Below are 13,539 nucleotides of genomic sequence, written 5' to 3' on the forward strand. Positions count from 1 at the left end.
TTGGGTATATGTGTTCTGTGGTTCTCACTGTTGTACTGTAGTTATAATATATGAGTAAATGTATTCTGTGGTACTATATATATAAATATATATACCAAAGCTGTGTAGTGTGTACATAATCCTTGGACAGTTATAATTAAAGTTGTAAAAAAAGCTTCAGATGGTGGTAATTTTTGTTTTGAAAATAATCAAAAAATGAACGATTCTCATTCTCAGCTACTTATATTATAAATATGTTAAATACGCTATATATTTTTGTAATGATATAAAGAAAGGGTAAACTCGGAATTTGGGTGGAATATTATCGAAGACGGCATAATGGAAAGAGTTTTGTTTATAAATGTATTGTTCCAACTTTTATTATTTGTTAAAAGTTCAAGTGTTACAGTTTATCAAGGTGATTTTTTACCTCAACATGGACGTTGTGAACCTATTACTATACAATATTGTCAACATCTAAAGTACAACCAAACAATATTTCCTAATATGTTAAACCATGCCAGACAGGAAGATGCAGGTGCCGAAATCCATCAATTTACTCCATTTATAAAAGTCAATTGCTCTCCAGATTTGAAATTATTTTTATGTTCAGTCTATGCTCCTGTTTGTACGATACTAAACGAACCAATAAAACCCTGTCGACATTTATGTGAATCCGTTCGACACAACTGCGAAGAATTAGCGACCAAATATACATTTAATTGGCCAAAAGAATTGGAGTGTTCAAAATTCCCAGTATTAAATAATGATAATGTGATTTGTTTTGGAAACAATAATGTAACACAAGAGAATAGAAAACCTCCAAGAAGTAAGCTTCCGAAAGTTGATTTTAAATCAAACTATGATAGGGACCCCACGAAGTTACATGGGGCAAAAAATATAGGTTTTGTTTGCCCAGTACAATTTAAAATACCTGACAATTTAGATTTGGAGTACTCTTTAAAAGTAGGCGATAAAATTGAATACAACTGTGGTGCTCCTTGCAATGGAATGTTTTTCAGCGAGGATGAAAAAAAATTTTCCAGGCTGTGGATTGGAATTTGGGCAACTTTCTGTGCATTAAGTTGTCTGTTTACTGTCCTTACTTTCCTCATAGATACAGATAGATTCCGTTATCCTGAAAGGCCTATAATCTTCTTATCAGTTTGTTATTTAATGGTGGCTGCTGCTTATGTGACGGGCTGGAGTGCAGGTGATAGTGTAAGCTGTCAAGGGCCATTTCCCTCAACAATAAGTGGAACGAGGCTACCTAACATTTCTGTTATTACACAAGGAACAAAACATGAGCCATGTACCATTCTTTTTATGATAGTATACTTTTTTAGTATGGCCTCTAGTATCTGGTGGGTCATATTGACCCTTACTTGGTTTTTAGCAGCTGGTCTTAAATGGGGGCATGAAGCTATAGAAGCTAATTCACAATATTTTCATTTAGCTGCATGGGCAGTCCCTGCTATTAAAACTATATCTATTTTAGCTATGGGAAAAGTTGATGGTAATTATTATTATTATATATTTTTTTTTTAATAACAGTGTATAAATTTTTTTCTTAACAATTCAATATTTATTTCAGGTGATATTTTGTCAGGTGTTTGTTATGTTGGCCTGTGGGATTCAGAAGCTCTTCGAGGGTTTGTATTGGCACCTTTGTGTGTATATTTAGTATTAGGTACAATATTTTTATTTGCTGGATTTGTTTCACTATTCCGTATAAGGACGGTTATGAAGCATGATGGTACAAAAACAGATAAACTTGAGAAACTAATGATTCGAATAGGAATTTTTGGTGTCCTATATACAGTGCCAGCTCTTATAGTAATTGCATGTTTATTTTATGAACAAGCTTACTTTGATAGTTGGATGAGGACATGGCATCGTGATATGTGTGCTACTCCAATGTACTCTATACCATGTCCTTTCTCATATGAAGTTGAAAGACCTAAATTTGAAATGTTTATGATAAAATATCTTATGACCATGATTGTGGGCATAACTTCCAGTTTTTGGATTTGGTCTGGTAAAACTTTAGTTTCCTGGCATCAATTTTTTGATAGGATAAAAGGGAGAAGAGTTGAAGCTTATGTATGATGTACTATAACATTAATTCTTTTTATCATGTTTGCTAATTAATTAAAGAAGTAAATTCTGCCAGTTATACTCTGTTGTCAATTATTTTTTACAATGTGCATGCATATCTTGAATTGCATTGCATTTCTCAACATTTCAAGGTTAAGGCCATAATTCTTAGTTATAAGGTATGTCAATGTAAGAAACATCTTGAGATTAATAGTAAGACTGAATGTGTAAATATGATCATGATTAGTCTTAATCTTTAGATTTGTAAGTAGCACTAAGCTTTCTAAATGAAGTTAATTAATTAATAGAACAGTATTTTTATTTTATTTCTTTTCTCATTTTTATTGTAATCAAAAATGTTTTGTTTTTTTTTTCAAATTGAACTTAGAAGCTATTATGTATTAAAAGTTTTAATAAATTGTCTATACACAAAGAAATATTAATTGTAAAATTAATTTACATATCAAAATATGTCATGATTAACATAATATTTATATTTTTAAATTTTAATGAACTGTGAATAAAATAATTATATTTTTTAAAGTGTTTTTATTATACTTTTTCAAAATGATAGATTTTTAAACTAAAGTATAAACATTTTTTCGTTTTATAGGAATGCTGAATACTTTCCACAAAATCAATAAAATTTTTTGTTTAAAAACAATAATTTATTCATATTTAGAATTATACACTATAACATATAAAATTACTTAAAATATACTTGTCTCCTAATCTTAAAAGCTTTAAAATTAATGCATAAAGATTTACATAGGATTTTAATAAATTATGCTCTTGTGTACTTTCCCCAAATATGAAGCATAAAAACTGAAGCGATGAAAAGCAGGGACATAACCAACACAGGTACGGGACCTCTGAAATAAAATAAAAAAGATAAATAAAAATATTATACTATTATGTTGTTTTACATATATTTTGTATTTATAAATACATACACTTTGACGCCTGGCGAATCATCGGTGTAGAAACGCCACATTCCACCAGAGCCTGCACCAGTGCTTCGATTTCTAGCTGCTGTTGTAGTAGTTGTGGATTTGCGTTGTCTGACAGTACCCCCAGTTGACGATCGTGGTGCAGCCGACGCCTTACTTGGAGAACGACCCCCTGATCCCACTGAAGTAGAACTTGGTGCGGGTGGCTACAAGTAAATGATTATTAGAACAAAATTTATTAAATCATGTAATTTTTTTAATATATATAACTCACCATTTTATTAATTTAAGAATAGTTATATAAAAGAAAATGAAATAAGATTAGCAATATAAACTTCAGCTACACTTCGATTCTAATGGGAATGTTATAAACAGCGAGAAATAAGAAAGCTTCTCAAGATGGTACGAGTTGGCAACTGACTGTGCAACGCGTACAATGAATTTGACACGTCGTCACCTTAGTTGACAACCTAAAAAAATCTATTTAAATAAAATAATGTAATTTAATTTGATATTTTGTTAATTGTATTACTTTAGATTATGCCTATTAATTAAAATATTATGAATCGTAATATAGAGTAGATAGAAAAGGTTTTAAGCCTTAAGTAGGATTTTAACAATTCTCCCGACTTTAAATACAAAATAATCTATATAAAAGCATGACTTAATAGTGATTTTACATATACCACACAGTAAATTATGTTTTTCTACTCATTATGTATGTAAAATGTTGGTAATTTCTATTAAAACTGTATGTGAGGTCATTGGAGACGCTATATGAGGTGATTAGAAAATGATACGGTTGATATAATTTCTATAATAAAAATATCCTGAGTATCTATGTAATTTATTATAAATTGCACTTGATTTTGTCTAATAATTACAATAACAGTAATAGTTTTACATCGGCCTTAATTATTTTATCCATAAAAAGTATAAAATAAAAATATATTTAAGAAACTATCTTAAGTAATAGTTCTTATCCTTAAAATATTTGCTAAAAGTTTTATAATAATTAAACATAGGCCTGTGTCAATCCTAACAACAGTTTTTCGATAGATCTTCTCCTAGTTTCTATTAACCTATATCACGTTTCTAACCGCTCCATATGGCGCGTCCTTGAAAATGGCAAAAATATTGTTTTCAATGAACCACTGCTTAATACCACGATGAGGAATGTTAGTCCCTCTGTTATGGTAATTAATTAAATTATATCCTTAGGTTCCCTCTGTTGCGTGCGGCGTACACCGTGAAACTAATTTTACTAAAACATGATTAAATTTTATTTTTTTTGTAAATATCGGGCAACTTTTGTAAGGCACTATTTTTCTCGACTTTCCCTCAAAATGCTTCAATAGATGTATTCCTTAGCTCTTAATAAGATTCCCATGTTTCTAATTAATAATGTTTTTCCGTGGAAGTAGTAATATCAACATTATTTTCGCTATTCACACTGTTTTCGTCCATTCCTTTATAAGAAGCATAAGAGTCCGCCTCCCTTGAATCCCTTGAAGTCTTTTATTACATATTTAATATTTCCGCGCGCCCGACAATATTATTGACAATAACTCTGCCTCCCCCCCGATGTTGTCGTGGCAAAAACAGAATTTTTAGAAATCTACAATAACATTGACAACCGGCCACAAACACACAATATTATTGACAATACGTACTTTATTGACAATATTATTGGCCAGGCATAGAATACTTTATTTTCTGAAAATTGTCATTGTGAGTTGTGACATACCGACATACCTGACGTACCTGACATTGTCAAATGTCAAATAACATATGTAGGACCGAAGGGTCTGAATTTATCGTAATTCGTAACCTAAAACTAAAACTAGTATCTCTATAGAGTACATATTCCTGGACTAGTATGGTGATTATTTTTTTTAAATTAGCGCGCTCTATTCATTCTTTATTAAATATTTCCAAAACCAACATTATGAACAAAGATAAATGTTACTTTAGATTTATTGAACAAGAAAACAAAGTTGATATATCATTCTTATTTGACATTAATAATGTACCAAGACAATTTAATTTAAGTAGAAAGTCTACAGAAAGTTTGGAAACATTGTGTATTCGGATTGCAACAAATGTTCAAAAAATTTATAGTAAGAAAAAAAAAAAGTCGTGTTCCAATGAAGACACAATTGAAGTAAAAGTTTGTGATAATGAGAGAAATCCTCTTTCCAATAACCTTACCTGCTCTGATATATTTTCTCATGAAAATCCAGTACTATGTATATCTGACAAGTTCTATGAAATTTTATTAAATGCACCATGGATAATAAATTTCCATTTGCCAAAAACTATACTAGCTGGTTTTCCAGTGTACCCAGAGAATTTTGAGTCACATTATACAAATAGACATTTGAGTCTATTTAATTGGTATAGAGGTAAATCATATAATGAAAAAAATAATGAGATAAGTAAAGAACATATACAGTGGGAATTTATTATTAGTAGTTTTTATTACACTCCTAATATACAGGATGTGAATTTGAAATTGAAATTAGAATGTATTCCAGGTATGTTTTATACAAGATTCTTAATACAATTATTGCTTACAATTTATACCTATATTTATATTTATGACTTTTTTCAAGTTAATGAAAAGCATACTGGTCCAGCAGTAGAATGTATAATTAGTGGTCTTGTCGAAGCTGGTCCTGGCCCTTGCCCGTTTGAATCTAGACATATATTTACAACAGAAAAATTGACAGACAGAAGGTAAAATTTTTCAGTTACTGGCTACAAATCACATTAATTTGACTATAAAAACATCTAAAATATTTTTTAAAATGTTTTTTGTTCAGTTTTAGATGTGTTTCTTATAACATTCTGGCTGACTTATATTGTGATTCAGATTTTACTCGAACTGTGTTACATCCATACTGTCCCCCATATGCACTTCATATTGACTATCGGAAACAGTTAATTGTTAAAGAACTGAAAGGTAATTTTTGTCTCTTATTAGGAGTATCTTAACGGTCTTACCATCCCACTGCCTACACTGCTGTATCATTCATATAGCAGAGAAGAATGAAAAGAATGGATATTCTTAGCACAAAATGTGTTGAAAATTGAGGCAAAGGTGAAGAAAGCAAAAAAAATATTAATTCATTCCCTAAGTGGGAATTGAATCCACAACAGCCACCACACACACCAGCTATGGCAGATTTCATCTCATGATTCTTTTTTGATAAAACAGAACATCACATCATAACTGTTGTTCCTCTTTTTAAATCATAATTTTTGTTAATATCAATCTTGCACATTAAATTAAACATTATATGTTATTTATTTAAGGCTATAATGCTGACATTATTTGTTTACAAGAAGTAGATGGCAAAGTTTTCAATGGCAGTCTAAATACTTTCTTAGAATGTGAAGGTTTTAATGGTCTATTTTATAAAAAAGGTAAAGCTGTGGCAGAAGGATTAGCTTGTTTTTATAAAAAGGACAGATTTAAGTAAGTATTCATATGTTCTTATATCTTTCAAATTATTATAATGTGCAAATATCTTCCAAGACTTTTAAAAAGCTTAATTTTGGAAAGCTAAAAAAACAGAGGACTGAGGCCATTCATCGCGCAGGGGCACAAGGTGTGACTATAAAACTGACTGGTTGTGGGTTCGATCCCCACACGAGGATATAAATTATTTATTCATACTATATTACTATTTCTTGGCTCTGGTGTACAGAATTTGGCGGAAAGTGGGAAACGGAGTGTCTTAACACTAGGTTCGCTCTGCCTATTCTGCTGAATGGGGGATACAGCATAAAGCTGAAAAAAAACATATGAGTATAATCTAAGATATATGTCATAGAGACAATTTTTATTGAACTATAAAATGTCTGGAATGTCTCATGTGGAATTAAAAGTAACTTAGCTTAATTTAGTGTGATGATAATTTTCTAATATACTTTTTATAAATATCTGAATCACCTGAGAGTATCTCTACATGATAAAGGTGATATAATTTTGAGTCTAATTTTAATAACATTGGTAAATGGTAGTAGTATTAAAAGGTTGGACTTTAGTCCTGTCAGTTTAGAAGTAATGAAACTGTTTTCTTAGGTATAACATTAGATGCTAAGTTACAATGGGGTCCGCATATAGAAACTTTATCTGGTAGACTTAGTTCGGCAGCGTATGCTGTCCGTAAGATTGGTCAACTGACCGATGTTGACACCGCGCGTTTAGTATACTTCAGCTATTTTCATAGCATTATGTCTTACGGCCTATTACTTTAGGGCAGTGCCGCTGACATAGATACCATTTTTGCGCTCCAAAAACGGGCTGTCCGAACAGTCTATAAAATGGGTCCACGGGAGTCACTAAGGAATAAATTCAAAGACTTTAACATCCTCACACTACACTCCCAATATATTTATGACAACTTAGTATATGTGCATAAAAATATTAATAAATTTAATAAAAACAGTGACCTCCATCAACATAATGTAATAAATAAAAATAAGCTTGCTGTGCCCTTCTCTAGGCTCCATAAAGTATCTCACTCATTCGTAGGTCAAAGTATACACTTTTATAACAAACTTCCAAACGACATGGTTAATTTATCACTGAACAAATTTAAAAAAGTCGTAAAGCACAGGCTCTGCCAAAAAACATATTACTCTGTTAAAGATTATGTTCGCGATAAAGATGTTTGGAAATGAGTTGCTCTATTTCTAAGTTAAAATTGTAAATTGTAATTTGTAACAAATGTTGGCATTTAAAAGAGTGGCCATGAGTTTCTTTGCCTGTATCTTCTCATAAGCTCAACCATTTGAACGGGCTTTTTTCAAGTCAAAATTGCACATTTTTTTTTTGGTTATTTTATTTTGCATTTTTTTTCTACTTTATGACATGTCCAAGTAAATGTTAAGCATTTTTATGGAATAAAGATATTTTGACTTTGACTTGACTTTGTCCACACAAACAAAGTTGCGGTTGTAACTAGTGTTATATATTTCTTTAATTTGTCATAATATTGTTATAGAAATATAGGTGAGGAGAAAATACTGTTAGCAGAAGCTATAAAGAATGAAGAGTATTTAAAAGAGATTTGGAATAAAATTAAAGATAATAAACCATTAATTGACAGAGTCCTAGATCGATCAAGTGTAGCAAGTGCAACATTCCTACAATCAGTTGAATATCCAAATGAAATTGTTTTAGTTGGCAACACTCATTTATATTTTCATCCAGATGCTGATCATATAAGATTACTCCAAGGAGGCATTCTTATATATTGGTTAAAACATATCCAAAACCAATTAGAAAAAAAGGTAATTAAATAAAAAAGAAAATTTTAAATAATCAGTTTCACGCTGCATCCAGCCTGTAGCAGGGTAGGCAAAGGGAGTCTAGTGCTAATATTCTGATCTATACTTCCCGCTGAATTCTCGAGTCATTGCGTGTTGAGTGGCGGAAATCAACGCCGCGGTTTTCCTCAAAAGCAAAGAAATGAAAATTTTAAATATTTCATTTCCCTGAGTGGGAATCAAACTCACAACCTGTCACGTTAACAGTCACACCCTTGTGCCTCTGTGCCTGTCCTCATATTTTTGCTTAAAAATAATAAGTGGTACCCTGAATTTCAGAGTAAAATTTTGCTTTATGTACTAAATAAATGTTTTAAAGTTTTCTAGTTCTTTTAACAATAGCAACCTACTTACAAATAGAAGGTTTATGATAACTACATAATAAGTAAACAAAAAAATAAATCTTTCATTTGTTTAATTATTAAAATATGTTTTAAGTTTATTATTGTGAATATATTGCAAACAACTTGACAAATCTTTTTTATATATTTTTCAACTTTTGATATTTATTTATTATTGTAAATGTTTCTAGTATACAAATCATAGAGTCAGCCTTGTAGTATGTGGTGATTTTAATAGTGTACCGTCATGCGGAATATATCAGCTATATACAACTGGGTCGGCGCCCAGTTCTCTACCAGATTGGAGATCCAGTAAGTACATAATTTTTAAAGACTATCCAAAAATTATTAGCAAATATTTTTGGTCATTTAAAAAAACATTTATTTTACTATTTATATTGACATAACTTTATTTGGGAATGATTGAAATACTCATTTAGTATTGTTTAAAGATAGTTTGCCATAATAAGATGATGAAGACTGCATTTAAATTGGTTAAGCTGGTACTGAGATTAGTGTGATGAAGAAATAAAAAAATTAAAAATATTTTTTTTGGGTTCTATAACATTAATATAGACCTCTATAACATTTTTTCTTATACATATTCCATGTAGACATTGATCCGCTTTCTTGCAGATCAGTTATTAATCTCTAACTTCTCATTAACAAAAGATTATGATATTATTATTAAAGAAAGGGCTTTAAAGATTTCTTATTATACTTCATTGATATATACTTTTATTATACTAGAGAATAAATTTTACATTTTTAAATATAATTTTTTATAAAAAATACATTTAAAAATATAATGTTATTAATCAAGTATAATAAGTATCATGAAGAGTAATATCAATAGAAGAATTACCTAACACTCCAACCCTTCAACTGTAAAAAAATATCAATATATTGTTAATATTGAAGGACTATAATAAATTAGTAAGCAATATAACAAATTTCAAAATATTTTGCAGATGAGAATGAAGCTATTACAGGATTGAGCTTAACTCAAGACATTTTATTAAGTAGTGCTTGTGGAACTCCTCAGTATACAAATTATACAGCAGGATTCGCTGATTGTTTGGACTATATATTTTATGAAAAGGAAAAACTACAAGTTGAACAGGTAAAAGAATATTTTTTTGCTGACTTTTATTATCTACGTCATTTAAGCCACTATAGTGTAGTGTGTTCTTTTAAATATTAAATGTAAGCTTTCATAGTTTTATTTTATGAATTATCTCAAATTAAGGATACTAGCCATTGAATGTTAGTGCTTAAATATATATGACATACTATATATAAGTATACGACTTAATTTTATATTGATTATACTTCAACGGCATTAGATATTGTCTAACTGAAATTAAAAGGCGAATTCTGCAAAAATAACCAAATTCGAAAGCTTTCGGCGTTAGTAGTTACAAACACCGTTACTTATAGTGTTCATAATAATGAATGAACAAGTAATAAACAAGTAATAACTTGTATGGAGTTTAACCAATTGTATATTGTTTTTATTTTTTCAGGTCATACCCTTTCCCAGTGTTGAACAACTAAAAGTTCACACTGCATTACCAAGTATTGTTTTCCCTTCAGACCACATTGCACTCATATCAGACCTAAAATTTAGGTAATTGGAATGTAAGTTGTAAATTAGGATGTATAATATAATAAATGAGTACAAGGGTAATGTGCTAATATTCCCTAAATGTTACTACAATTTTTTGTGAAAGTTGAAAAAATCATTAAGAAAATAGAAATTGCGTTATGGAACATTCAAAAAATGTTCATCAATCCCCTGTACATGTAGTACATGTAGCACATTAATTTTTAATAACATTAAAATAACAGAGTTATTTTACGCAACTGTTTTATTGAATTGGCTAGGTTAAGTTGTTTTTAACGTTCTTACTACTAGAGCTAACAGTATTAACCTAATGTTAAAAGTATTAACCTAAAGAAAAAAACCAGCTCGCATTACCGTCATAAACAAATGCACGAATAAATGATCCATTGTAAAGCTGAACTTACAAACATAGAAATAGGTAATTACAATGACAGAAAAATATCATCAGCAAAAAAATATAACAAAATCAATAATACTTTTTATTTTTGAGTAGTAGAGGGGGTTGTGGAGCAACATAATTTTAGGCTTTTTTATCTCTGAATTCTCGCAAAAGAATCGTGGTGCAGGGTCATAAGTGTGAGACTGTAAACACGATAGGTTGTGATTCGACCATTGGGATTCGATTCTCACTCCAGAATTCAGCGGAAAGTGGGGAACGTAAGTGTCTTAATGAGAACAGTATGTCTTAACACTAAGTTCCCAGGTTTCTTTTACAGTGTGAAGCTATAAAAAGCGAATCGAGCCCTACGGGAACCACTTGTTTCATAATAAGATGGTAGTTGTAAGAGTTTTTTGAAATTTTGTCAGTATATTAAAGAATAAAACAAATTTGATACTTAATTTTGTTTTTTTTTATTACAACTTTATCTCTCTGTCGCTGCATCCTTCATACAATCCCTAAGGTTCTGCCAGCATCTTCAATATTTTCATTTCCCTTCTTGGAAACTCGTTGATATTCCTCTCTAATCGGTGGATTTCGAAGCTTCCAGCTTCTCATGTGGTAATTCGACTCCAAGTTTGGACACCTCGTGTATCTGCGCCAACCTGCGAACAGATCCCTTATTCTAACAACTAGATGGTGGTCTGTTCCCAGATCAGAACCCTTAAACACTCTTCTTCTAAACTCTCTTCTTCACTCTGTCCATAACTTGGCTTCGAATACGCTGATCCACTAGGACCAAATCGATCATGCTTTGCCCTTCCTTTCGCTCCCATGTAAACATGTGGATTTGTTTGTGGTCAAACATCGTGTTTGCCACAGACAAATTCCTTTCCTTGCAAATTTCCAATATAAGTTTTCCAGCCTCATTTATTCTCTTGTCACCATACTGGCCTAGCATTCCTTTGTAACCGCTTCGCGCAGTTCCAACCCATCTGTTCAAACCACACATTAATTACCACATATTAATTTTTCGTTCCCTCTAACGCTACCCAAAACTCCTCGAGTTCGCCTAATGGAGTTGAGGATACTGGCGCATACGCCGCTAACAAGAATACTATTGTTATCCCCAGCTTGAAGCGAACCCAAAGCCCCTTGGGTTGATCGCCTGGTATTAACTAATTGAGAGGATAATAACACACCCACACTTTGGCAGCCCCGCTCGCTCTTTGGTACGCCGGCCCAGAAACCCGCAGACTGCCCGGTAAATCGGCCGTGTCATTGCCCTTTCGCTTGATCTCAGTAAACGACATCCAAATCTATCATCCATCACATCTAATAATTCATTCATCTTTTCTTCTATTCCTCTTACATTGCACGTATCTATTTGTAGCTCCGTCCCCCACCTCCCCGGTGGCGGTTCGAGGTGCACGTGGCGATTGGAATGTTGCAGCCGTCGTAAGGGCTGGCAGGGTTGGCTCCGGGGCTTCCACCCTGGCTGTTCGACTAAATTGCTAAATGCTAAGAGTTTTGTAAATAACAGTATTATTGAATCGGAGAAATACTTTTGCACGATTTGTTGTGTAATATTGTTTATAAAATTATTATTTGTATGATGATAGGGATAAACCGAGATTTTAAGATTTAGGATCAGGTTCGATATTTATGCAGGAAAGATTACGTTTGCACTGCGCGCGTACTGACCGTTGAGTTGAGTTCTTTCTTCCGGCCCGTGAGCCGGGAAGCGAAGGCAGGGCGTTGGCCCTATTTTCGCGGCTGCTACCTCCACCCATTAACATGGGTGCGTCATTGGGGTGGCGTTTGCCTATGGGACGGGAGATTGCGCCTGTCTTGTGTGACAGGGGCACTGGGGGGGGGGGGGAGATTGTTTCAGAGGGGGAAGGATGAGCTAGATGCCACCTGGGCGGTCAAGCTCAGCCAGGTGAGACCCTCGGTAGACCCGAGGGAGGCCCAGCTTAAGCGACCAGCGACCGAGGTGGCAGCTCAGGAGTCGGACTCGGGATCGGATTCAGGGGGAGAGAGGAGTTCCCTCGGCAGGCGTCGTACGTCAGGGGGCCGCGTGTGCCACGGCGCGATGCTGTGAAGGTGCAGGTGGTCCGAGACAGCCGCACGGCTGAACGCGTTGGACGCGAGCCGGAGAATATGGTTACGCCGGGGCGGCGTAGGTGAAGTGCGGCCAGACGTACTTCTTGTACAGAGAGAGCTTCAGACGGAGGGGTAGGCGGGAACGGAAGAGGGGGCGCAGCAGGTGCAGCGCTACCTTCGCTGCGTTGGCGGCCTTCTTCACTTGCCCCGACATTGAGAGCCTCCGATCAACCACGACGCCAAGGTACGTCGCGGTGGGCTTCCATAGGATCTGCTGCCCCTGCAGGCTTAGCGGAGGTGGCAGGCTCCTGTGGCCCCCAAGTGAAAGGATTTGGGTCTTGGCCACGTTGAGCGAGAGCCTCCACTCCGCGAGCCAGTCCGGCAGCAGATCGAGCGCTCGCTGGAGCTTTACGGCGGCGTGGTTGGCGTTGAGGCTCTTGGTCATCAGGGCGACGTCGTCCGCGTACAGGGCGAGTAGCGTGTCCTGGGTGGCTGGCACGCGTCGGTGTACCAGGAGTAGAGCGCAGGGGAGAGGATACTCTCCTGGGGTACACCGGCGGTAATCGGGTGAAAGCGGGAGCGGGCGTTCTCAACCCTCACCGCGAACGTGAACGCGTACTGACCGTCTATCTAAATAGGTGTGAAATAACTATTTTTTTGTTTTATAAAACAATTTTTGGAAGCAGTCCCAATAAATACCCAATGCGATTTATTTAGTGC

General features: G+C 34.0%; 3 protein-coding genes across 3 annotated transcripts; 2 read left to right on the forward strand and 1 right to left on the reverse strand.

Moving 5' to 3' along the window:
* The first annotated feature begins 7 nt into the window (after positions 1-7).
* fz (frizzled class receptor) lies at positions 8-2,614 on the forward strand. Its single transcript, XM_085186956.1, has 2 exons — positions 8-1,495; positions 1,574-2,614. The coding sequence occupies exons 1-2, from the start codon at positions 319-321 to the stop codon at positions 2,086-2,088; spliced, it is 1,692 nt and encodes a 563-aa protein (XP_085043082.1). The 5' UTR covers positions 8-318; the 3' UTR covers positions 2,089-2,614.
* Positions 2,615-2,722: 108 nt separating this feature from the next.
* Sec61beta (Sec61 translocon subunit beta) lies at positions 2,723-3,467 on the reverse strand. Its single transcript, XM_085186969.1, has 3 exons — positions 3,301-3,467; positions 3,030-3,232; positions 2,723-2,948 (listed from the first exon to the last, which is right to left on the reverse strand). Exons 1-3 carry the CDS (start codon positions 3,301-3,303, stop codon positions 2,861-2,863), a joined length of 294 nt encoding a protein of 97 aa, XP_085043095.1. The 5' UTR covers positions 3,304-3,467; the 3' UTR covers positions 2,723-2,860.
* A 1,305-nt stretch (positions 3,468-4,772) lies between these two features.
* On the forward strand, positions 4,773-11,174 carry LOC146541501 (2',5'-phosphodiesterase 12). The gene is made up of 9 exons (XM_085187005.1): positions 4,773-5,563; positions 5,642-5,765; positions 5,852-5,991; positions 6,345-6,507; positions 8,042-8,330; positions 8,899-9,019; positions 9,679-9,830; positions 10,234-10,348; positions 11,051-11,174. Exons 1-8 carry the CDS (start codon positions 4,906-4,908, stop codon positions 10,339-10,341), a joined length of 1,755 nt encoding a protein of 584 aa, XP_085043131.1. The 5' UTR covers positions 4,773-4,905; the 3' UTR covers positions 10,342-10,348; positions 11,051-11,174.
* Positions 11,175-13,539: the final 2,365 nt, after the last annotated feature.

This window comes from Heliconius melpomene, chromosome 1, assembly GCF_056956725.1.
Source record: "Heliconius melpomene rosina isolate 202511_hmr_F chromosome 1, ASM5695672v1, whole genome shotgun sequence".
NCBI classification, from domain to species: Eukaryota; Metazoa; Arthropoda; class Insecta; order Lepidoptera; family Nymphalidae; genus Heliconius; species Heliconius melpomene.

Bases quoted from the DNA above. Each gene is read 5' to 3' on its own strand.
- fz (XM_085186956.1), top strand. From the start codon at position 319: ATGGAAAGAGTTTTGTTTATAAATGTATTGTTCCAACTTTTATTATTT. The intron at 1,496-1,573 runs GTAATTATTATT...TATTTATTTCAG, and splicing joins AGCTATGGGAAAAGTTGATG to GTGATATTTTGTCAGGTGTT.
- Sec61beta (XM_085186969.1), bottom strand. The intron at 2,949-3,029 runs GTATGTATTTAT...ATTTTATTTCAG, and splicing joins GATTCGCCAGGCGTCAAAGT to AGGTCCCGTACCTGTGTTGG.
- LOC146541501 (XM_085187005.1), top strand. From the start codon at position 4,906: ATGGTGATTATTTTTTTTAAATTAGCGCGCTCTATTCATTCTTTATTA. The intron at 5,992-6,344 runs GTAATTTTTGTC...TATTTATTTAAG, and splicing joins AATTGTTAAAGAACTGAAAG to GCTATAATGCTGACATTATT. The intron at 8,331-8,898 runs GTAATTAAATAA...AAATGTTTCTAG, and splicing joins AAAACCAATTAGAAAAAAAG to TATACAAATCATAGAGTCAG.